This window comes from Microtus ochrogaster, chromosome 8 (assembly GCF_000317375.1).
Source record: "Microtus ochrogaster isolate Prairie Vole_2 chromosome 8, MicOch1.0, whole genome shotgun sequence".
Taxonomy (NCBI): domain Eukaryota; kingdom Metazoa; phylum Chordata; class Mammalia; order Rodentia; family Cricetidae; genus Microtus; species Microtus ochrogaster.
Window position 1 is genome coordinate 70,098,431 of NC_022015.1, and position 23,147 is coordinate 70,121,577.

The 23,147-nt window shown below is 40.5% G+C and overlaps 1 protein-coding gene across 1 annotated transcript in view; it reads left to right on the forward strand.

Moving 5' to 3' along the window:
- Positions 1-19,624, forward strand: part of R3hcc1l (R3H domain and coiled-coil containing 1 like) — an 88,133-nt gene extending 68,509 nt beyond the window's left edge. Inside the window, exons 3-7 of the mRNA XM_005352306.1 lie at positions 673-848; positions 5,833-5,903; positions 6,777-6,872; positions 7,324-7,464; positions 18,909-19,624. Coding sequence (XP_005352363.1) covers positions 673-848; positions 5,833-5,903; positions 6,777-6,872; positions 7,324-7,464; positions 18,909-18,976 — 552 coding nt within the window. The 3' untranslated portion in view covers positions 18,977-19,624. The remainder of the gene's footprint in view (positions 1-672; positions 849-5,832; positions 5,904-6,776; positions 6,873-7,323; positions 7,465-18,908) is intronic.
- The last annotated feature ends 3,523 nt before the right edge of the window (positions 19,625-23,147 follow it).

Sequence of the window (23,147 nt, forward strand, 5' to 3'; positions counted from 1 at the left end):
AAGGGCTTCTTGAATTTTGCATGCAAATGGATGGAAATAGAAAACACTATCCTGAGTGAGGTAAGCCAGACCCAAAAAGAGGAGCATGGGCTGTACTCACTCATATTTGGTTTCTTTGTAAGCTTTCTCACTTTTTAATATAGAACAAAAGGTGTACTAAACGTTTTTCATTCTTAAGACTTTATTTTTGGTCACTTCCACAAAAGAAATTATGAGGTGGATATGAACAGTGAGCCCAGTTAATACAAATGTTAGCTTGTCTGTTCAGCTGTTGTCTCGGTTTCCAGGATGTGCCTCTTAGAACTCATTCTATCAGTCATTCTGGCTGTCCTTCCAGCCATTCCCTTTCCTGTGCTAGCTATGCTGTGTCACTGCGCTACGTCCACACACCGCTGAGGAGACTATATTTTCTCACATGATAACTGATAGAAACAAGTTAAATTTTATGACTTGCTCACCTGCTGAGATTTTCATACCTTTCCTCATGTTCCATATGTATGATTATAAACACCCAGCCATTACAGTATTCATAAACACCACCAATACAGAAATAGTGCCAAAAGTTAAGAGGGATGTGGAGATGGGAGCAGGATTGTTTATACATGGGAGGATATTTTTATAATGCCTTGATTTCCCACTGTCAGGCTCTTTACTATGTTTATTCCTCTCTAGTTGTCAGGGAATATGAAGAACAGAAAAAGCATCCAGGAGCCTAGATTTGATTATTACAGCCACGAACTTCCTGATATCGACCTCAGTGAATGTGAATTCCCTCATGTCATTGAAATTTATGACTTTCCTCAAGAATTTCGTACAGAAGACCTTTTACGGATTTTCTGTAGTTACCAGTAAGTATTTGCAAGTGGTTCCAAATGACAGATAAGGTGAGAGAAAGTTATCTTAATAATTTTAAAAAGTCATTGATTTTAGCATTGGGTTTGTGTTTTGTTCCCTTAGAAAGGCTGTAAATCAGAGTGGTCTTCAGTTCCTTGAAAGGGCCAGGTAGGCTTGATAGACATTTACAAAGACCATTGTTGGTGATGACTCCTAAGTCTGTCTGGGAGGTGCATTTAGTCCATTTATATTTGTTGTAATTATTGATGTATTTGAACTTATATCCAAGTATTTGTTTTTATATTTTCCTGTCATTCTTCTGAATATACCTCTCCTATCTTTTCCCCCCTTTTCTAGACTTATGGGTTGACTTTTTTAACATTGCATTTTTTAATGTAATGTTTCTGTTCTTTGGTGGTTACTCTAGAAATTATAAAAATGTGTGCTTAAACTATTAGTGGCTAAAACTGATTTTTTTTCCTTTGCCTCTTTCTAAAAATACTGCAAGGTCTGTTTAACTTATATGTTTTCATGACTATTTGATTCATTTTCTTCCTGAATGAGATATAGTCTTTATCATTTTACTCAGTAGTGGTTTTCCAGTAACAAACTCAGGTGTTGTTACAGTTCTGAGTCTTGTGTCTGTTAGATAATGTTCTACCACTGAACTACACCCCAGTCCTTTATTCTTGAAAAGATTTATGTTGTGTGTATGTTATTAATTATAGATTGGCAGTTATTTTTCTCTCAGAGACATGAAGATATCCTAATGCAATTCCCTTTCTTTTTGGGTGAGAGTTTAGCTGACAGTTCCTATGCCACTTCTGATTATAATCTCTTTCTTCTCTGGATGCTCTTAAAATTTTCTCTTTGACTTTGATATTGATCATTTTTACTGTGGTTTGGATTTTGTACCCTTTTTTTTTCAAACTTACCCACATTGCAATTATGTGGGCTTATTTAATCAGTGATTAATATTTTCATTGATTTTGTAAAGGTCTTAGACATTGTCTCTTCAGTATTGTCTCAGACCCAATCTCTCTTCACCTTGTCCAAGACACAAATTGGGTGTGTATTAGATTTTCTCACTTAATTTTCTTGCTACTGCTCTTTTGTATATTCCTTCTCTTTTCCCTTCAGACTTTCTGAATAATTTCTTTGGTTTGGGGACTCTAGTTTATTTTATCTATTCCAAGCTGTGCTAAGTTGTTAAATATTTATATTGTATCTTAAAAATTTTTTAAGTCTGCCTGGTTATATTTTTACAGCTTTTTTTCTCCATATATCTTCAGTTTTCAGTATTTTTTTCTATTTCATTAAGTACATTGAGCGTAGCCACCTGTAACCCTTCTGTTACCTGAAGCTACTTTAGTTGTAGTTTGCTTCTGATTAACTTTTGTTCATATTAGTACTTGTTCACAGTGTCTTCTTTTTGGGGGAATTTAGTTATATTTTTAATGTGAGTTGATGTTTGTCTTTGGATTGTATTTATGGGCATTAAGGCCAGTGAAAAAAGATAGGACCCCTTGTAAAACTTCTATGCCTTTTCATGTGCCACATGCCAAAAGTGCTAACAGTTCAAGAGTCTTCAAATTAAATTGTTGATTTGAGGTTATTCTGACTGCACAGAAAACGTCAAATAGGGAGTGTTTTTTTTTTAATTGTTAAATGTCACAGATGCTTTATTTTGACCCATAAAAGTGTCTAATTACTCCACGTGCTGTCCAGTTGCACATCCTTTACTGGTGTTGGTTGGACAGTTCCTGACAGTCATCTCATATTACCTTGTCTGTAATTTATAGATTCAAATCTTTAAAGAGACAAGACATTTTAACAGATCTTCAGAGTTTTCTGAGTGAATAGTTCCGTGTGCTGTTTTTTGTTGCTTGTTTTTAAAGTGACTTTACTTTAGTCTCCCAAATCATTCAACTAACTTTTTTGCTGTTGTTTGTTTGTTTTGTTTGGACAGGGTTGCCATGTAATCCCAGCTGGCCTCATACTCTTCCCTAATTCACCCTTTTGAGTGCTAGGATTTTAACCATAAGATGCCTTTCTTGGCTCAGTTCAGTTGTACACACACAACAGTTCTTTACACTCACAATTCATTCAGTTTTATATTATTAAATGTAGTGAGGAGTTCAGGGGTGTTACAAGTGGTCTTCAGAACATTTATGCTAACCCTTGATATGTACGTGGATGGTAATTTTAGAAGAAGGTAAAGGAATCAGAAGTATATATATTATTTCTAGCTTACAATAAAAAACAGAGCCAGGAACAGAAAGCTAAGCCTGAAGGTTATTAAGAAAAAGATGTTCAGGGTCTAGAAGAGAGTCAATATCAAGGAGTATACTTCAGTATTTCAGTCCTGCTGTTGAAAATGAATCAAGTCTATCTGGTGCTGCAAATTTAAACTTAAAATTCAGTTTATTTCTATCCCAGATGCCCAGATTATAGAAATGCTCTGCCAGATCCCAATTTTACATTGAATTTGTAAGATTCTGTTTCAGAGCATAGCTCCTAATTCTTTCTTAAAGGATCAGAGAGAGAATATTTCAGGTAGCTCCGTGTGTCTCAGAACAGCCATAGGCAGGATGTGAACAAATGAGTGTGGTTGAGAAAGTAAAACTTTATTTATAAAAATGGTTGGCTTTTGGTTTTGGTTTAAGATAGGATCTAGGTAGCCCAGGCTGGCCTTGAACTCTTAGTCCTCAGCTTTCAGAAGTGCTAGGGTTTACCACCACATCTGCCTTTGTCTTAGTCTCAAGGAAGAATTGTTAGGTAAAGTACTAGAATAGATGAAATTAACTAGCAGTTATATACTTGTTTTATCAGTTAAGCTCCATTGGGGGAAGACAACTGAAAGAAAACAGGAATGGATTCTGGAAGACATTTAATCTATACCATAAACCTTAATGTAAATGTGGAGTGTAGGTAAGTCATTAATTCAGTTTTGTTAAGACCCAGTATCAGTTCCTAATAGATCCTTAAGTGCAGTCAATAAGACTAAGTCTCAAATTCGAGCTACCTTAGATTATTATTGATAAAAAGTAGACTGTCATTAATAAAAATAGGGCCATTTTGCCCATGTCCAGAATTTCTTCAGAGATTATTGGGTTTTGCTGCTATTTTTGTTTTTGAGAGTTTCTTTCTATGCAGCCTACGCCAGCCTTGAACTCAAAAATCTTCCCATCTTCACCTCCACAGTATTGAGTTTTAGGCATTCTGGGCTTAAGGATAGTTAATTCTTTTGCTTCTCTTTGGTTTGTCTCTTCCTAACTATATCTGTGAAAGCATTTTCTATAAAATCTAAAGCCATTCTCAAAAGGACTGAAGTCTCAAGGGCTAAGATGAGGCTTTTAGTCAAGGTCTTTCCCATCTTTTCTACTCTGCAGCAGAGGCTCTTACTGTTGAACTCAAGTTTTCACTCCTGTGGTCATTTTATAGCATGGCCCAGCTTAAGTCAAGTTTCCTTTATTACTTTTTCTGTCAAGGAATTTAAGAAGGGAAAGCTATGTTAGTGCTTTTCTCTTATAGTGGCTTATAAGTTTTTAAAGGTCATGATGCAGAAGTGTATAACCATACCTGACTCAGATCCCAGAGTCAACTTTGCTTCATCACCATCTCCATCAACATTAATCTCCTTGGTGATTATTGCTATTAATAATAAAATTAATGAGCACTGTTGGTTTAAACATTGCCTTCCGAGTGCTCATTATCATGGTCTTGGCCTGTTGTGGACAATCTCATTTCTGTTTTCCTCATCGATGGCTAGCTTCCATCATGCCTCAAGGTGCTAGGCAGGCTGCTAGGAGAGAAAAAAATACCAACAAGTCTTATCCAGTTGTGGACCCTGGGAGCTACAGTAATGATTTCCTGCAGCCAGATACGTCCATCGGTGCAATAGTAGTACACATGAGTTGGGGTAGAGGTGGTAGCTACTCGCTGTCTGATAAGATTTAAGGCCTGGAGGCAGAGGCAGGCGGATCTCTGGGAGTTCGAGGCCAGTCTGGTCTACAAGAGCTAGTTCCAGGACAGGAACCAAAAAAGCTACAGAGAAACCCTGTCTCGAAAATAAAAAAAAAAAAAAATAAAAAAAAAAGATTTAAGGCCTGCCTAGCAGGAGGAATTTATGCCTGGTACTGTGAACATGACTAAGAACCTGTAGCTGGAAAGGTCATAGACCCCAGGGAGAACCTACTACTGTCATTTTGCTCAGTTGGTATAGTATCCACACACCTTCTAAATGCTTAGGAATTGGGCATGGTGAGGGTGGATTTAATCAAACTAAAATGTATTCATGCATTAAGGAAATTTTAAATATATATACATATATATTTAAATGTGTGTGTGTTGTAATCCTGATATTCTTTGTGCTCACTGTGTAGCTCTGTTTTAAACTAAAAAGGTAATTTTATTTCTAGTATTAAATGTTCATTGTTTCTCTTTTAAATTTTTCTGGCTAACTATGGTTGTTCCTTCCCCCCACCCCCATATACACACACCTTATTTTCCTTCTACAACAAGAAAGAGTAGTAAGCATTTGTGAATATAGTTGTATTTTTATTATTTGACTTACTTATTTTTACAATTACGTCTCTAGCAGTGTAGTACCCATCCCAACACACAGGTTTCATTTGCATCAAATCCAGGTGACTTCCCTGACTTCCTGTATTCCTCTTTAGCTCCTTTGGCTTCCTTTTTCATCCCTTCTCATGTCTCCTCATAAGGACATCTCTTGAAAATAGTGCATTAAATACTTTACATCTCCAGCAGATTTGTGAGGATTAATTAGTTGACATTTATAAAATGCTCCCAGGTAATTCTTTATGATGGTATTATTGCTTTTAAATTTTAATGGCTTCTATGTGCCAGGCTGTTTTTATTTTTTATGTCACTATCCCTATTTCTCTATCTTATGAAATGCTTTGTAAGACTATTTTAAAGACATTTCATAAAACAAATTTTAAGAAATGTAAAAATTGTTTTCTTTTGTTACAGAAAGAAAGGATTTGATATTAAATGGGTAGATGATACACATGCCCTAGGAATATTCTCCAGTCCAATCACAGGTATCTGTCTAGTGACTCTCAGGAATTCCAGGTCCCTCCTACTGTTTATCTTCTCCTACTTCTTGTTCTTATTTCTCTTCTTTTCCAGCCAATTGGAACTTTGCTCAGCCAGTATCTGTAGTAGAATAAATACTGTTTTTTGAGATATGTGGCTTGGTACCCACATGTTCTCTCTTTCTTCTCTGTAATCTAGCATTTGGTATTTGGAAAGGTAGGTACGTCCTCCCAGGCTATTTGCATACATAAATGTCAGGCATTATGAAGACCTTCGTGAATCTAAACTTTACAGTATTTTTTTCCCCTCAGACAAATGAATTTGAAATAGTGTATCTAGTGAGATTACTTGTAGTAGCTCCTCTCTGAATATATGGTTGGTCTTTTGTACACATACATATTCTGGGCTCATAACTGAGCTTATGCAGAGGAATCCACAGCAGTCAGAGTTGCTGGCTTGCTAGTTCCTGTCTGAACCATCTCTAGAGCATGGGTTTTTGTGGGCTAGATAAAATATTTTTGGCTTTGTGGAACAAAAATCTTCTGTCGTTACCTAACCCAGCATTGTAGCAAAAAAGGCAAAAAAGCTTCTGTCCTCACCTAACCTGGGTATTGTAGCAAGAAAGCAGCTACAGTGTGCAAATGGGTATGGCTCTGTTTATAAAGCTTTATTTATAAAAACAGAAAGTCCAATGGCTGAGTTTGGTCTAATCTCTGTTCTAAAGTGATTTAGTGTGCAGATGTTCTGTATTGTAGGATCTTCTTTTTTCTTGCCATGAAAACCAACAAACATAACTTCTAAGAATAAATGCTTTTTAAGAAATACCCTAAGTTTTCTTCTGCATCACTTTACTTCCTTATGTCTGTTTTTCCTCGCAGCTCGTGATGCTCTGGGGATTAAGCATACCATGGTGAAGATTCGGCCTTTGTCACAGGCCACAAGAGCAGCCAAGGCCAAAGCTAGAGCTTATGCTGGTGAGCCCACAACCTCTGCCTTTGTTCCTGATAGATGGTGATGTCCTTGTTCATTTCAGCAGTTTCACACCATCCAGAACTCAATAGACACTGTGTGTGTGTGTGTGTGTGTGTGTGTGTGTGTGTGCTAATACTTCTGTTAGTATGATTTTAAGGACAGAAATAATGCCCTCTGAGCAGCCACTGGAAGTGTGGGAGAGACTAAGGGCGAGCAGTACAGTGACCAGCTTCTGATGACATTTTGGTTGTTGGGTCCTAATGCAGATAATGCAGCCAGGGTTGTTTGTGCTTTGCCATACTAATTTCCTCAGATCATCATCTATCGGGGTTGTATTAATTACTGCTGATACCACCCTTGTTAGTCTGTTTTGTATGTTAATTACTGAGTTAAATCACTTGTAGCTGTAGTAGTTTCTCTTCCTTACTGCTTCTTACTCCTTTTTATCCCCAGAGTTTCTCCAGCCAGCAAAGGATCGACCTGAGACTTCAGCAGCCCTAGCCAGAAGGTTAGTCATCAGCGCCCTTGGGGTTCGGAGCAAACAGAGCAAAACAGAGCGGGAAGCAGAGCTCAGGAAACTGCAAGAAGCCCGAGGTGAGTTGACAGTAGTGGTCTGTGGTCCACAGGGGTCCACTAGGAGACCGATGCTGAAAAAGGAAAAGAATGCTCTCCATCCCATCGGATCATTTCCATTTCTGAGGAAGCTCTCAAATCTATGAAGTTGTTTTCAAGCCTTACATTCAAGAGATGCAGTCAGGATTTGTCTCCTGTTCACACACCAAGGCATCTGGTTAATTTACTCTTATGAAGAGATAGGCTCCACCTTCTCCTCTGTTTCCTGGCTTTTCTACAGCTTGCTCCAAACCGAGAGAAAATTTTCCTCTGAAGACTTCAGTCTCCCAGACCTTGTTTGCTGTTTTTACTGGGCCATGACAGTGCCATAGTGTAACGAGATGGCTTAGATCTTTGGTAGAAGGTAAATTAAGGCAGAGCCAGTTACTGATATTGGTGATAATGACCTTAGCAGGGATTTTTGTCCTAAGACAGTCTGAGGAGGTCCACCTGTCTTCTGATTTCTTTCTAACACTTAAGATTTTCAGAAAATAATTCCACAGATCCACAAACAGAGTTTTTCTTTCTTAGAGGTTGGAGTTAAGCTTAAAATACATCTTCTTTTTATAAACTGTTGAGTTCTTTGTAAAGACTTAGACTCGGACTTGACACAGAAGTGTTTAGTCAGCCTTCAAGCTTTAGACAGGCTCTTTGTTTTTACTCAGTATCTATAGAATCAGTGAAGACAATTCTGAAAATTTCACTTACCAAAAAGTAATTTCATTTTTTCTTTAAACCAACTGAAGTTTCAAACTTCTTGTTTATTGCCAGTCTAAGAAGGCCATTAATACTTCCTGTCCAGTATGCTTTGGTGATAACGAGCAGCTTCTGGACTCTCAGCTGCACTGGCCAGATAACCAGTGAGTGAGAGCATCATGGCAGGTGTTAGGGGTTTAGAATTGGACCCGACTAATTTACCTTAATGATTATAATGAGGTAATTTTGTTTTTGTGTTTTTTCTAATGTATTGTTCATTAAAAGGTTTCTTAGAAAAAGGAAAGGATTGCTTTTGTTTTTGTAGATGGTAAATAACAGAACTGGATTAAAGTGGAATGTGTTGCATCCTTAATCCTTTGTTAATTTATCCCTGAAGAAAATGACTCTTGGGTGGTAATTACAGTTATCTCAGAGGGCAAATAAAAGGGCTTGGGGGCTGTAGCCCAGTTGTAAAGCATTTGGGTAATATGCCCAAGGCCTCGGGTTCCGTCCCAGCATTGAACAAAAAGCAAGCCAAAGGGTGAGTAGAGGACAGTGACAGTGACCTCTAGTGAAGGTGTGACCCCTTCTGCACACGTCATGCCTTCCTGTAAATACCACCTGGGTTGCTGAGTACTGCAGCTGTTGCTATGCTTGAATAGTATCTGAGTGTCCTCTAGTTCTCTGCGGGCACATCAGCACACTGTTTCTCTTGAAGTATTTGTTTTAAATGCTTTGTTTTCCAAAGGACATTTCCGTGGTGCAGTTTAAAAATGAGACTGTTGGCCGAGTGAGCACCCTGTTGCTTTTATTTTATTTTTTGAAGTGGAGTTTACTCTGTAGTCCTTGCTGGCCAAAACTTACTATGTAGCCTAGGCTGCTTTTGAACGTATTGGAGTCCTACCTCTGATTCTGGGGTGCTGGGATTATGGATGTGAGCTGCCGCTGCCATGCTAGCATCTCTGTTGCTTTTTAAAAATGAAGAACATTTCATTCTTGTGTATTTGTTTATCTGCAATGGTGTTCTCACTGTTGCCTGTGCTGAATTTGTAACCATCCTGCCCCAGCTTCTCAGCTTCCCTGGTAACTGGAATTCGAAAGGAGTTTGGGTTGTAATAACAGACCAAGGGTAAGTTCTGTCTGTTAATGTGTGGATTACAGAAGACCCTCCCATTAGTCTATATCTGGGCTCTTCTGTTCTTTGCATCTGAGAAAATGAAGTCGGGGAATTTCTCTTTCTCTTATCTTTTGTACTGAGCATTCTTAAGGAGTTGTATGGAGTCCAGGCATTTCACTAAGGTGTGTTTTGTTCCTCTCCTTAAGACTTTGAGTCTAGTGGGGACTGTCTGCATTAAGCAAACCACAAAACAGGGATTACATTTAGATATTTTAAGCAGTCATTTTCTTTTCATAGCTTCGCTCTCCTGCTGCACTCTCTCTCCTCTTTCTCTCCATGTGGTGTTGGGACCGGACACAGGGTCAGTGGAAATCAAGCATTCTGTCACTGAGCTATACCCCAGCTTCTCCTCTCCTTTTATTTCTGAAAATTTTTAGTATAAGAAGTGGATAGGAAGGTTCTGATGAAAAGGACAGGAAGGAAGCTCCTAGTGTCGTTTTGATATCATTGTCTTGATACCTCTGATTCAAGATACTGTTTCCAAGTTCAGAACTGGCCCCAGAAAGTTAAGTCAGTCCTAGGTTACCCACCTAGGAAAATGAGAAGAGAGATTTGAATGTAGGCTTCTTTAATTAAAACTTTTACATGTTTTTCCTGTGCTTTTGAAGGGTTTTGGAGACAACTGCTATTTTCTCAAAAATAACTACCTTTGTAAATAAATTTTTAAGTCCCCAGAGAATGTACTATAATAGGCTTCTTTTAGTTATAGATGCCAAAGGTTAGCTAGCAACTTTAGTATGACTTTATTTCTTTAGTATGACTTAAATCTGTGTAGTAGTTTAAACATGTTCCTCCTTTTTTTCCCCCTAATTTGTTTTTCTCTGTGCAACAGCGCTGGCTGTCCTAGAACTCGCTCTGTAGACCAGACTGGCCTCGAAGTCACAGATCCACCTGCCTCTGCCTCCCAAGTGCTGAGATTAAAGTCATACGCTGCCACCACCGGCCTTCCTTTTTTCTTAGTAGAAATCTAGAACATCTGAATGTCATTCTGTACTAGCAGCCCTTTACTATAAAGACAAGGGCAGATCATTAAGGAAGTAAAGGAATCTGGGCTGTAATAGAGCTGTTGTTATTTAACTATCTGAGTGACTTTGGGCAGGTCAGTTATCACTCTTTGTCCACTTTCCAACTAAGTGGAAGTAATGCTTGCTCTGCCTAACCATGGAGAAGTTTTTGAGCACAACATAATGTGTAAAAAAGCTGAGAAAGTGCTTTACAAATTCAAAATACTGTTCTGTCTTCTATGTTAAAATATGACGTGTGTGTGTGTGTGTGTGTGTGTGTGTGTGTGTGTGTGTGTGTGTGTGTGATGTACTACTGTTCTCCCATTACACATAGGAGATGTTGCTGATCAGTCATGACGGTCTCCCTTGGTAAGTACTGACATCCTATTGCCAATAGATCAGAATTTGCATGGACTGAAATCTATCCAGTAGTCTCTCATAGATTCTTTCATTAATATTGTGTCATAATCTGACCCTTCTTTGCATTGCATGAAGAATTCTATTGACTGCCATGTTGTTGAGGACAAAAAAGGTACATGACAGGTGCTTATTCTCTCTATATGAATGATGTTGGCTTCTTTAGTTTTTCTTCATAAATGTTAGGGAATTTTAGTCTGAGCTTTCTCCAACACCACTCCCAAAAGAGTTGAAGACACCTAATCTTTTGAGTTTTCTGATAGTGTTTTTTTATTCTACTTGGAGCCTACTAACATTTTAGTAGGACAGCTTATATCTCAGTCCTTTAAGGGAGATTCACAAACGAAAGCTAGTTTTGAAAGAGTTGAGAAGGAAGTGCCAGATCATTTACAGCAGATAACACTGTGAATCAAGAGGGAGACCCTTTAGTCCATTGTTCTTGAGCATGAACAAAGTCTTGTGGTCCAGCAGAGCTGTACTCAGAATGGGGACTGGAAGCATAGATATCTCTGAGTGCTTTGGACTTGACTTAATCAGGTGCTTTCAACCGGTGATTCAAGCTGAATGATGAAACCATATAAGTAAAGGACTGAACACGGGAATATCTGTGAATTTTTTTCATGTTCGCTATTCCAAATATTTGATTGCCGACTAAAATTAGAAATGTATATCATTGCTTCTCAGAATAAGCTGCACTTTCATCTTCAAAGTCTGCTATAATTATACTTCATAATTTAATTTTATTCTTAGGAGTAGGTGATTAACTGCCTGGTTCTAAAAGGCCAACATTGGTTCATAGGGCTAAAGCAGAGGAAGTAAACCATTTGGTCATGTAGTTTGATTAGTTCAGTCACTACGAATGTGGAATCATCTGGACAGTGCTTGCTCTTTTGTAGTCAAACAGATTTACCCATGGTAACTAACTCTAAGAAGCCTTCTTATGCATTCCATTATCCCTCAATGCTGCATTACTGACCATAATCAGATTTTCAAGGCATTTTTTAGCTTTTTTTCCTGCCCTATTATCTGAAGTCCACTTCATTCCTAACCATGTTATAAATATGTAAAATTTTTTGTAGATGTGTAATATTTACCTTTTTATTTTTATTTTTGGTTGCTTCTAAGAAACAAAAAATGTCAACAGTCTGACTAACTGGCCATGTCAAGCCTTGCTAAAATAAAGCACATCATTCCTTGTGCTTAATACATTGTAAATAATTTTCAGTTAAATGGGTCCTGATGAGGTCTGGATTCTATTTTCCTAGTTGTACTGATGCTTATATAAATACTTGATAAACTTTATCTGAAGCCTTGCTAAAATTAAGAGGTTATGTAGACTGCTTACTTCTTGATCTGCCAAGACTGTCAGGGAATAAAGGAAGGCAATTACATTTGCCCAGGCTTGTTCTTCACAAAGCTTGCTGATTATTACTCTGTAGGTGGCTACAAGTGGGTTTGGTGATCATTTTTAAAGTGTCCAAGTAAATTTTGAAAGTCTTTAATTTGCAGCCCTTCTCTTTCCTTCCCTTTTCTTGCCAAATAAAGCATGACCCCAGAGTGTTCCCTTTTCAGTCTTCAACACCTCTCCTCCCTCACTGAGAAGCGGTAGCTGACTGCTCCCTGATTTCAATCATCTTGTTCAATAGGCATTTCTGTCCATTTATTTTTCATACTGGGGATAGAAGTCTTCAGGGCCAGTTGATGTAAATGTTTCAGGTTAATCATTCACTTCTAATGTTCTGTTCTCTCAGTTCCTTGCTGTGGGCTGTTTAGTCAGTTTACTTTCTATTTTTAATAAAGGCAGTGTGTTTTTTTTTTAATTTTATTTATTTATTAAGGATTTCTGCCTCCTCCCCGCCACCGCCTCCCATTTCCCTCCCCCTCCCCCGATCAAGTCCCTCTCCCTCATCAGCTTGAAGAGCAATCAGGGTTCCCTGACCTGTGGGAAGTCCAAGGACCACCCACCTCCATCCAGGTTTAGTAAGTTGAGCATCCAAACTGCCTAGGCTCCCCCAAAGCCAGTATGTGCAGTAGGATCAAGGCAGTGTTAATGACAACTTTTTTAATGCAGTCAATCATTAAAATTCCTTTGAAAAAGGAAGATGTTTCTGTCATTTAATTTTTCCACGTGCTTTTCCTTGAAGGGGAAGCCCAGCCAATCACCTTGTTTGTAGGGCATGAACCCCTTAGGCTAATATTTACTTATAAAATCTTGCGGGTGTGCTTCCCGCTTCCTCTTTGTTTTTTCCTGTGCTTCATGGGAACTCTGGCTTTGTAAGTCCCCCTTTTCTTACCCTTATTAAAGCTGAATATTTTATACTAAAGCTAGTCTGGTAATTCTATAGATCACCCGCCAACAGTTTGGCACGGATCATGAGGCTTAATCAACAACAGTCATATATGTTTGTCATCTTTATTTTTAGAATAATCAGGTTTTTTTAGATATATAGAGATTATATTTAGTATGGATAGTATAATCTTCAACCTCTTCGAAGAGCTGTAAAAAATGACCTTTAATTTAACCTAGAATTCCATGACAACGAGACACAATCACTCCTGGCAACACCACTCTACTCCTGAGAGAACATTGAGCACCAAAGACACTCCACTTAGAGCTTGTCTTCTTGGCAGAATTGGCCTTTGGGTAAAGAAAAGCCCATACTTCGACTACTGACAAAGATACCAAATATCCATAAGTGGATAAAAACAGGATTGTCTTATCTTGCCAAGACAGGGTAGGATAGTTCTAAAAATGTTCCTTGCCTTTGATAATGGTATGTCAGTTATGTTAGGCCTTAGCCAAAGTTGGTTGACTCAACATTGCAAATGAGACTTTGAGTGATTTCCCAAGTAATCAGTTGTCACTACATTTATTGCACATTTTGGAAGTTTCTCGTTTGTACTTCCTGGTTGCTTAAATAATATTACTTCCCTTTTCAGATCTTTGATGGAGTTAAAGATTAGATAATTGTAGTTACTCTCTACATTATTTAGACTCATTAAAATAAAATGTTTAGTAAAACTTTTGTTATATGTTTCTTGCTTAATATTGTTTGTTATTTGTAATTTTATATTTATTATTTGTTCCTTTTGTATATAGTTGTATTTGGTTTGGTTCTGTCTTAATTAGACAAAAGGGGGAGATGAAGGGGAAACCCAGCCAATCACCTTGTTTGTAGGGTGTGATCCCCTTAGGCTAATATTTACTTATAAAATCTTGCGGGTGTGCTTCCCACTTCCTCTTTGTTTTTCCTGTGCTTCGCAGGAACTCTGACTTTGTAAGTCCCCCTTTTCTTACCCTTATTAAAGCTAAATATTTTATACTAAAGCTAGTCTGGTTAATTCTATAGACCACCCGCCAACATTTCCTTTTTGCTATTTTCAGATGTCAGGATAGTAGAAAGTATGCTGCTGAGTGAGGACCTGGGTTCCAGCCTCAGTTCTTCCTGATTATTTAGCCCTAGCCAAGTTACTCCAGCTCCCCGGGCCTGTTCCCTGTCTCAGGGCAGGGCATTGCTTACAAGTCCCATTTGACCATGCCCCTCTGGGTTTCCTATGCTTCATGTTCTCACTACTTCTTTGTGCTTCTCGATTTATTTTCCTGCTCTTTAACTAGTGTTGCATGCCTTGCCACAAGAATTTACACACACACCAAGAATTAGGAGGTTTTTGTTAGCAGGCATTTATCACTAGACATATTTCAAAGTTGTGAAACTTTCTAGACTTCACAAAGATGACACAGTATCTGTGCTGGTGTAGGAGTTTCTTATGTTTATATGTTGCTTTTATTGGATGAATAAAGAAACTGCCTTGGCCTAGTGGATAGGACAGAACTTAGGTAGGCGGGGTAGACAGAACTAAATGTTGGGAAGAAGGGCAGAGTGGCAGATGCCATGGGTCTTCTGCCTGAGATGGAGGCTGGTTAGAATCTTGTCGGTAAACCACAATCATGTGGCAATACACAGATTAACAAAAATGGGTTAAATTAAGATGTAAAAATTAGCCAATAAAAAGTTAGAGCTAATGGGCCAGATAGTGTTTAAATGAATACAGTTTCTGTGTGATTATTTTGGGTGTAAGCTAGCTGGGCGGCTGGGACAAAGGACCCGCTCTCCTTACAACACTGTACTGTGTTTTATAATCCTGGAGGCAAACACATTCGCACCAATATGTCTAAGCAGAGCATGTGGTAAGCTCTGTAAGCCATGTGAGACCAAACAGCCTCATCTGGTTAAATTTGCCACCAACAATGAATTTTGACCCAAACTTTAAAATAAAAAACAAAACTTTATTTTGAGAGCTGTTTTGATTTCAGACTCATGAATTATAGGTTGGCCATATTTTTCTATTGTTTAATAGATAATATTTCTGATTTGTTTCCTATCTTAATGAAATTTTTTAGTTCTAGTAATTCGTTTTCCTGGTTTCTTTGTTTTTCCTTGGAATTCACAACCAGTTTTTGACTATTTCATCCAAGACCGCTTTGCATTTAAATCTTGCCTAATTTGTCTATTTTTAAGACTCAAAACCATACTACTTTCTTAAGTAATCCTGGTATCCTTTGGATAAATCCATTATCCTTAACATTGCTCATGCAGGACCGACCCAAACCTGCCTGCTTTGCAGCTGAGTCTTTAGTATTAATCAACTCTCAGTTCACAATTTGTTGATCCTCATTTTTGCCTCATGTAACTTTGCTGCTATATTCAGATGATGCCACAAGATGGTGCCCAAATAGCAAGGAATTTCTCTGTCTCACATTCCCAAGTGTCAGTCAGTTCCCAGCCAACTTCCTTCCCCTTAAAGTACAGTCAAGTATAATTCAGAGAGCTTGTAAGTGATTTTTCTGATTTGGAAGATAGATTGAAATGGCAAGTGTTAATTCTAAACTCACCTTGATTTCTGTAATCCACTTGGTTCATGACTTGAGGCATCTTTTTAGACGTCAGACTAGAACTAGAATTCTTAAAAGGAAGTAGCCACGGCTTATGATATGCATTTTCTAGTGTTAAGGTAAATGGCTGTCAGCCATAAAATTAGAACCAGTGTCATTTATAAAATAAACTCTTTACATTGTGATTAATAACAGTAGCAAAGTTATAGTTATTAAGTGGCAATGAAAACAATTTTATGGTTGGAGGTCACAACTGTATTATGTATTAAATGGTCGCAGCATTAGGAAGGTTGAGGAACATTGCTCTAGGATATTTCTGGTTCCTGAAGTGCTCTGCAAAGTTCTGGCACAGGTTCGCCTCTGAATTGTTTCTCATTAAACTTATGGTCGGGAAATAGTGAAATCCACAGGATGCTGCTGCCATTTGAGCAGTTTGAAAGGTTAAAACATATTGGTGACTTAGTGGTTAAGAGCACTAGCTACTCTTCCAAGGACCTGGGTCTGATTCCCAGCACCCAGCTCTTCCAGAGGACCTGGGTTCTATTCCAAATCCATATCATGGCTCACAACCATTTATAACTCTAGTTTCAGAGAATCCAACCTTCTCTTCTGGCCTCCAAAGGCACTAGGTATGCAGGTGGTACGTAGACATACAAGCAGACCAAACACTTAAGCACACAAAAATAAATAAAACATTTAGTTCATATTGAAATGTTTTTAATATGTTCAAAACACAAGGAGTTATGGGCAGTTACTTGAAAGTACCAAACCCACCTGAAAAGAGTAGACTTAAACACCCACCAGCAAAACTAGCAGCTGAATTCTACTAGGTTCTGACTTATCAATATAGTTTTTTTTTTTCAAATATTTACTCATTATTCAGAAACCATACAATGGGGGTCTGAGGAAATGGCCGATTGTATTAAGACACTTGTCACTAAGCCTAATGGCCTGAGTTGTAGAAATAGGAGCAGCGGGCTGCGTCCCGGCACCCGGCCGCCCACATGGCTAGCTCTACCCGAAATAATTACACGGACACTGTGTTCATTTAATCACCGCTTGGCCCTTTAGCTCTAGCCCTTACTGGCTAATTCTGATATCCCGATCAACCCATCTCTAATAATCTGTGAGCACCGGTCTTAGTGAGCACCGGTCTTACCGGGAGTGTATCTTCCCAGGAGAGGGGAGCATGGCGTCTCTCTGAGGCATCTGCTCCCGAGAGCAGAGCTGTGGAGTATGACCTCACTTCCTCTTCCTCCCAGCATTCTGCTCTGTTTACTCCTCCCTCCTGTTTTAACCTATCAGGGCAAGCAGCTTCTTTATTTAATTAACCAATGACCTTCCTCCATCACTTCCCCTTTTTCTGTTTAAACAAAAAAAGGAAGGCTTTAACTTTAACATAGCAAAATATCATATAACAAAACAGTTATTAAGCAAGAATTACCATTACAATATTTATATCTACCTTATCTTTTATCATAACAATGGAAAACTATAACTAACCATTCTTCAAGTTTATCAAAGACTCCAGAAGAATATAATATTACTTAAGTAAACAAGAAATCCAAAACTCTAGAAATGACAGAGACATCTCGCTGCCTGGACAGTCACCCAAAGTTCCTCTGTACCATTGGGGCATCCATCTTCGGCCTTCAGGCCCATGGTATCCAGCCGACATTTCCATAAAGCAGGAAAATTCAAAGTCAGTTCAGTCACTATCTGTTGTGTCCTGCAGAATGTCTCACAGACTCTTTCATGAATCAGGAACCCCGAAAGATCATCTCACCTTAGGCAAGTTCAGTAGTCCTCTCTCTGTGGGTTCTCTGTGTCCAGTTTATGCAATAGTCCAGGCAAGAGCAGTTTCTTGCCCAAATGGCTATCAAACTCCATAAGGATCCTCTTTGATGCCCATCTTCTTCTTGAAGTAGATTGGTGCTGCCAAGAAAACATGCTTTACTCTTTCCCAAGCTTTCTCAGGCTTTCAGTGGATTCAGTTGCCCCACGTTGGGCGCCATCTGTAGAAATAGGAGCAGCGGGCTGCGTCCCGGCACCCGGCCGCCCACATGGCTAGCTCTACCCGAAATAATTACACGGACACTGTGTTCATTTAATCACCGCTTGGCCCTTTAGCTCTAGCCCTTACTGGCTAATTCTGATATCCCGATCAACCCATCTCTAATAATCTGTGAGCACCGGTCTTAGTGAGCACCGGTCTTACCGGGAGTGTATCTTCCCAGGAGAGGGGAGCATGGCGTCTCTCTGAGGCATCTGCTCCCGAGAGCAGAGCTGTGGAGTATGACCTCACTTCCTCTTCCTCCCAGCATTCTGCTCTGTTTACTCCTCCCTCCTGTTTTAACCTATCAGGGCAAGCAGCTTCTTTATTTAATTAACCAATGACCTTCCTCCATCACTGAGTTCAATCTTGAGTCTTCAGGGTCCACTTGTAGGAGAGAATTGACTCTCGTGCGTTGTCCTTTTACCTCTACATGTCATTGTGCATGCACACAAGTGAACACACATACACATACTATAAAACATGGCGGGGGCAGTTTACAGTCACTATCCTAGTTTGGCTTCCTATTGCTGTGATAAAGACTGACTAAAACTAACCTGGGGAGGAAAGGGTTTATTTCATCCTGTGACTCCTAGGTCATAATTTATCACTGAGGGAAGTCCGGGCACCTGGGCGGGAACTAAAGCAGAAGTCTGGCAAGAATGCTCCTGACATGCTCCTCGTGGTTTGCTCAGGGGTGGCACCACCCACACTGTTCTGAGCAGCCCTCCTGGATCAATCACTGATGAGAAAAATGCCCCACAGACTTGCCTACAGGGCAGTGTGATGAGGCATCTTTTTCAGTTTAAGGTTCCTCTTCCCACATGACCTGAGCTTGTGTCAGATTCACAGGAACTAAGCAGTGCAGTTAACCTGAGGCCGAAGCTTAGTGGTACAGTGTGAGTTTAATTTGTGTGAGTTTTATCTTCAGCATGACAAAAAGAAGAGGAAAAATAAAATAGGGAAAGGGGTAGAGAGGAAAAACTAAAGAACAAACTGTCTCAGAGTAGTATCAGTCCTACAAATCACTTGGAAAGTTAAAAAGTTGTTAACCTCTGGACTCAGGTGAACTGGTCAGGAAATCTACCTGTCTCATGAATAAAGTTTCTTGTTATTTGATTAAAGGAGACTCACTGGCTATGTGAAATATATGGTCATATGATTAACGTTGACCCTTATTTACAGAGAGAAAACGGTTGGAAGCCAAGCAACGGGAAGACATCTGGGAAGGCAGAGGCCAATTTGCAGTTTGAACATCACTTACTGAATTAGGAAATGTGCTCATATTCTTGAGACAAGAAGATCCTTCCAGAGCTGTGTCCATGCAGATGAGCATGTTAAAGAAACGTGAACAAAAGACTGGAGGGCATAGCAAGAACAAGGAGTCCTGTCCTCACCCTAAAGTCAAACTGTCCTCCTGTGGCAGATGCTAAAAGGAACCATCAAGTGAGAAGAAAAATGGAGCACTTGACTTCTGAGAGGCCTCTGGGCAGAAGAGGTCGTGTTAGTGTGGGTCACACTTCCAGGAAGTCTAAAGCAAGTACAAAGCAGAACGGGATCCAAGCCTGCAGTGGTAGGAGTCAGAGGCCCACGTGGCAGGGTATTCCTTAGTACTTGATGAGGTTGAGAACAGCAGAGGGGGTGGCGGGAAGCTATGCTGGGCAGATAATCTACACTGCTGGCTCTGGACTCTAAAGCCAGTGAAGCGCAGCACATGTGGGCATTTGGACTTCTGAGCTGTACTAGGCTTGGTACCTGATACTGCTCCAGCTGCATGGCGGCCAGTGGTCTCTCCCTCCTTCCTCACAGTAAGCTGATCCTAGGGAGCTGAGCGCCAGCTCCAATTTAAGCAGTAATATGTTGTGAGAAGGTGAGATTAAAGACTATTTTACAATATTAATCATTCTGGTGTTTATGAGTTTGCTCCCCACCACCACGACCCAAAACGCAACAACAGAAGAAGAAAAAAGAAAATCTGAGATGAGCTCTGTAATCTTCACGTCTCTGATGCCATTCATGGTCTAAACAGGTGCTGCTTTTATCAACCCCTGGAGAATAGAGCGTGCGCCCCATCTTTTGTGCCCCAGGGTGTGCTCCCAAGAGACCGTTCTGGCATTTCTGTGTGGCAGCCTCTCTTGTCTTCCCTCCAACCTCTTGCCTTTTCCATAGCCGTCAACTCTGACACCCTGCAGGAAGCGTTGGCACCCAGCATGTTCTTGGTACAGTCTTAGTCTTAGCCTGCACCGGAGGCACTTGGCAAGCAGCACCAAACCATCCAGTGCAGCAATGAGCTGCCAGGCTGAAATAAACACCTCTAGACTGTGAGCAGTTCCCAGAAGGACACGAAGGGGTCAGCGCCACCAGCTCAGGCCTTTTGTCTCGCATCTGCCTTCTTCATAGCTTGGAGGGGAGTTCTGGGCTGAAGAAATGGTAGTGCTAGTCTTTGGGGTGCTGAGGAGGCGGGATGTGGTGTCACACTGAAGCCTCTTTTGCCCATGACAATGATGGGTTATTAGCTTTGTGTAGAACATGGTAGGATGGGGCTCTTCAAATATTCCTCAAATGACTCTGGCCTTGGGTCTGAGTCTTGACCTATCCTGTCACAGTTCTTTAGCATTGTCTCTCTTGTTCCAGCTTTCCTTTTCCAGTGGCCCTATACAGTGAGTGCCCATTCCCTATGTGGGGAAATACGGTGTTGTGTTGGTCCTCTATTTCCACTTAAGTCTTTGACTTGTACCTGTAGGGCTCGTGCTCTGTCTTCATAGAACAGACCTAGCTAATATCGGTACGTCTGTTTGAACAGAGGGTACATTGAAAGAAAATGCCAAGGATTCTACCATTGACTTATTAATTTATTTGTATAGGTGTTGTGTCTGCATGTCTGTGAATGCCTGGTTAACTGTGGAGGCCAGAAGAGTGTGTCAGATCTCCTGGAACTGGAATTACAGATGGTCATGAACCACCATTGTACCTGGGTCCTATGGAAGAGCCAGGCTCTTAACTGCTAAGCCATCACTCCGGCCCAACATTGCTTTCTACTTCTAAGGCTCATACTTAGCATGTTTTGGCGCCCTGCCCCATGTTAGATAGCAGAGCTACAGCCACACATGTGCTGAACATGGACCTCTGAGCTCTACTCTCAGGCTGTGTTTGGACAACAAACGGAATGATCTTGTCACTTGTCTGTGAAAGTACTTCTTGTTCACTGTTTAGTGCCCTTTAAAGCATTGTTAATGATATGTACAGCCACATGTGTAATACCGAGGTTTTAAATAAGTCTCATCATTTCCAAAACAATTGTTTTCTCATCAAGTATCCTAGCAACCTGTCTTCCATCTGATGATCAGCTACTTTTAACTCTCAGGGTTCTTCTTATAGTCAGTCTCAGAGAATAAATTTTTTAAATCAACATTTGAAAGTTATGTGACATTACTGTTTTATTTCTGATTAAAATGTACTTTTGCTTACATTTTTCCAGTGGTTGGGGTTGCTGTATATTGGCCAGTGGTAAGAAGTCCCGGGTGTGGCCTAGACTGCCTTGAGCTTGTGCGTGGAGGATCAAATCCCTGGTCATGTCTAAGCTGAGCTTTCTCAGAGCAGTGGAGAGTGTATGCCACCACTGTCTCACGGACCAGACCGCTCTAAAATCAGCAGAGCTATTGGAATGGGGTGGCTGCTGTGAAGGAAATGTTAGCTATTAGGGATGGCATCTCACGATCTCTGCTGTACATGTATGTTTTGTGTACGGTGAACATCTAAATCTCAGGGTTACATATAATTTACATGAGAAAGTTACAGTTCCTGTGGATTTTAGTTTTCCCTCCCTACCGTGAAGGCCTTTGTGACATTAGGAGGTTAGTCTCTGAGGAGGGAGCTTCCTAGCCAAGGTGAATATCATCTGAGGTTTTGGTTCTGTCTGGAATGTGGCGGTTGGTATTCTGTTAGCATTCCTCATCTAGTTATGTCATGCCAGCTGCAAGCCTTTCTGTGTCTTTCTCTTTCAGCTCAGAAGTTTAACAGCCCAGCCCTTGTATCGCTTTTTCCAGGAATTAGAACCGCTGCACCTACCAGCTGTGTGATGTGGGCAGGGAGGCTGAGGCCCGTGCTGCTGGTTACTATCCGCCCGGCCTGCTTTTTCTGGCCTCTTAGAAACTAGATCTAACAAGAAGCCGAGGGTAAGCTCCCTGCCCAAACCTAGTCATCAGTCTCCACTCCCACCCCAACCCCCAGCTAGCCGCACATTCTTTCTCGGACCATTAGCTTCATGTGTGAGTATAATGTTGTCACTGTTTGCTGGACCCGACAGGAAATCAGTCCTTCCCTTGTTTACCTAAACTAAACTACTACACCAAAATAGGCTTCCTTGGCCAGATGAAGGAGACGAGGAATGGAAGAAATGGAGAAGGGAGCTTTGTATTCACAGCCCTGAAGCATGTCCCTGTTCACTATCGGGGTAGCTTATGTATTGTGGGGAGGGGCATCTTGTAAATCAGCTCTGTCTGCTCCCATTCATTTGGTTTTGTAGCCTCTATTATAAAAGTTTACAGTCTTTGGATTGTACCTTCTTACTCCTCCCCATCACCTCTCAACCTTTCTGACCCCAGTTTCAGTTGAGCCTGGGGTAGAGGGTGGTAACTGTAAAGCAGATTGGTGTCCGACTCTGGAAACAGCCTGGTCCAGCTCTGGAGGGAAGAGGGCAGAGTGCAGGGCACTGGAAACTGCAGGAGCACAACTGGGCTAGTCTTTGTAATGAGAAAACTTTATTGGCATTAGAAAGACCTAGAAGGATCATCTGTGCGCATGTCAGTAGAGAAAAGGTCCAGACATGCCCTAGAAGACCCTGGGGTCTTATATCACCTGAGCAAGAATGGAGCACAGCCACCTCACATGTGGTCGGTGGCCTTTCCCAGGCTCGGCCCTTGACTAAATTAAGAGTTCTTGCCTCTGGTTTCCCCAGTCTTCTTTTCCTAACTCTACCAGGCCTGTCTTTTGTATTCCTGCAGAGTGACTTGATTGACACTTTCTTCCCAATTGCAAAGTTTGTTTAAGGTGAAGTGGCCTTGGTTAAATCTGAAATTTAGGCTAACCCTGTGATGTGAGTGATCCTAACAGACAGGACTGCCTGCCAGATGTGGAACATGCTGCTGGCTCCTTTGGCAGAGGCCCTGACAGAGACAGAGTTTATGTGACCTCAGCTGTCTTCTTGATCTCTCGCTGCTCTGCAGGAAAGGCCCTGTCTTGCCATTCCTGTGAGACTTGCCTCCCACCTCAGCCCCAGTACTGAGGGGTGGTTGATCCATCAGGAAATGGAGGGAGGCCTGAGGGTTCAGGGGTGTTAGAGACACCTGGTGTGGGACAGAATGAAGAAGAGGCTTCAGGGGTTGAGGTGTGAGTTCTAAGTGGGAATAAGGTGGGGGACTGCAT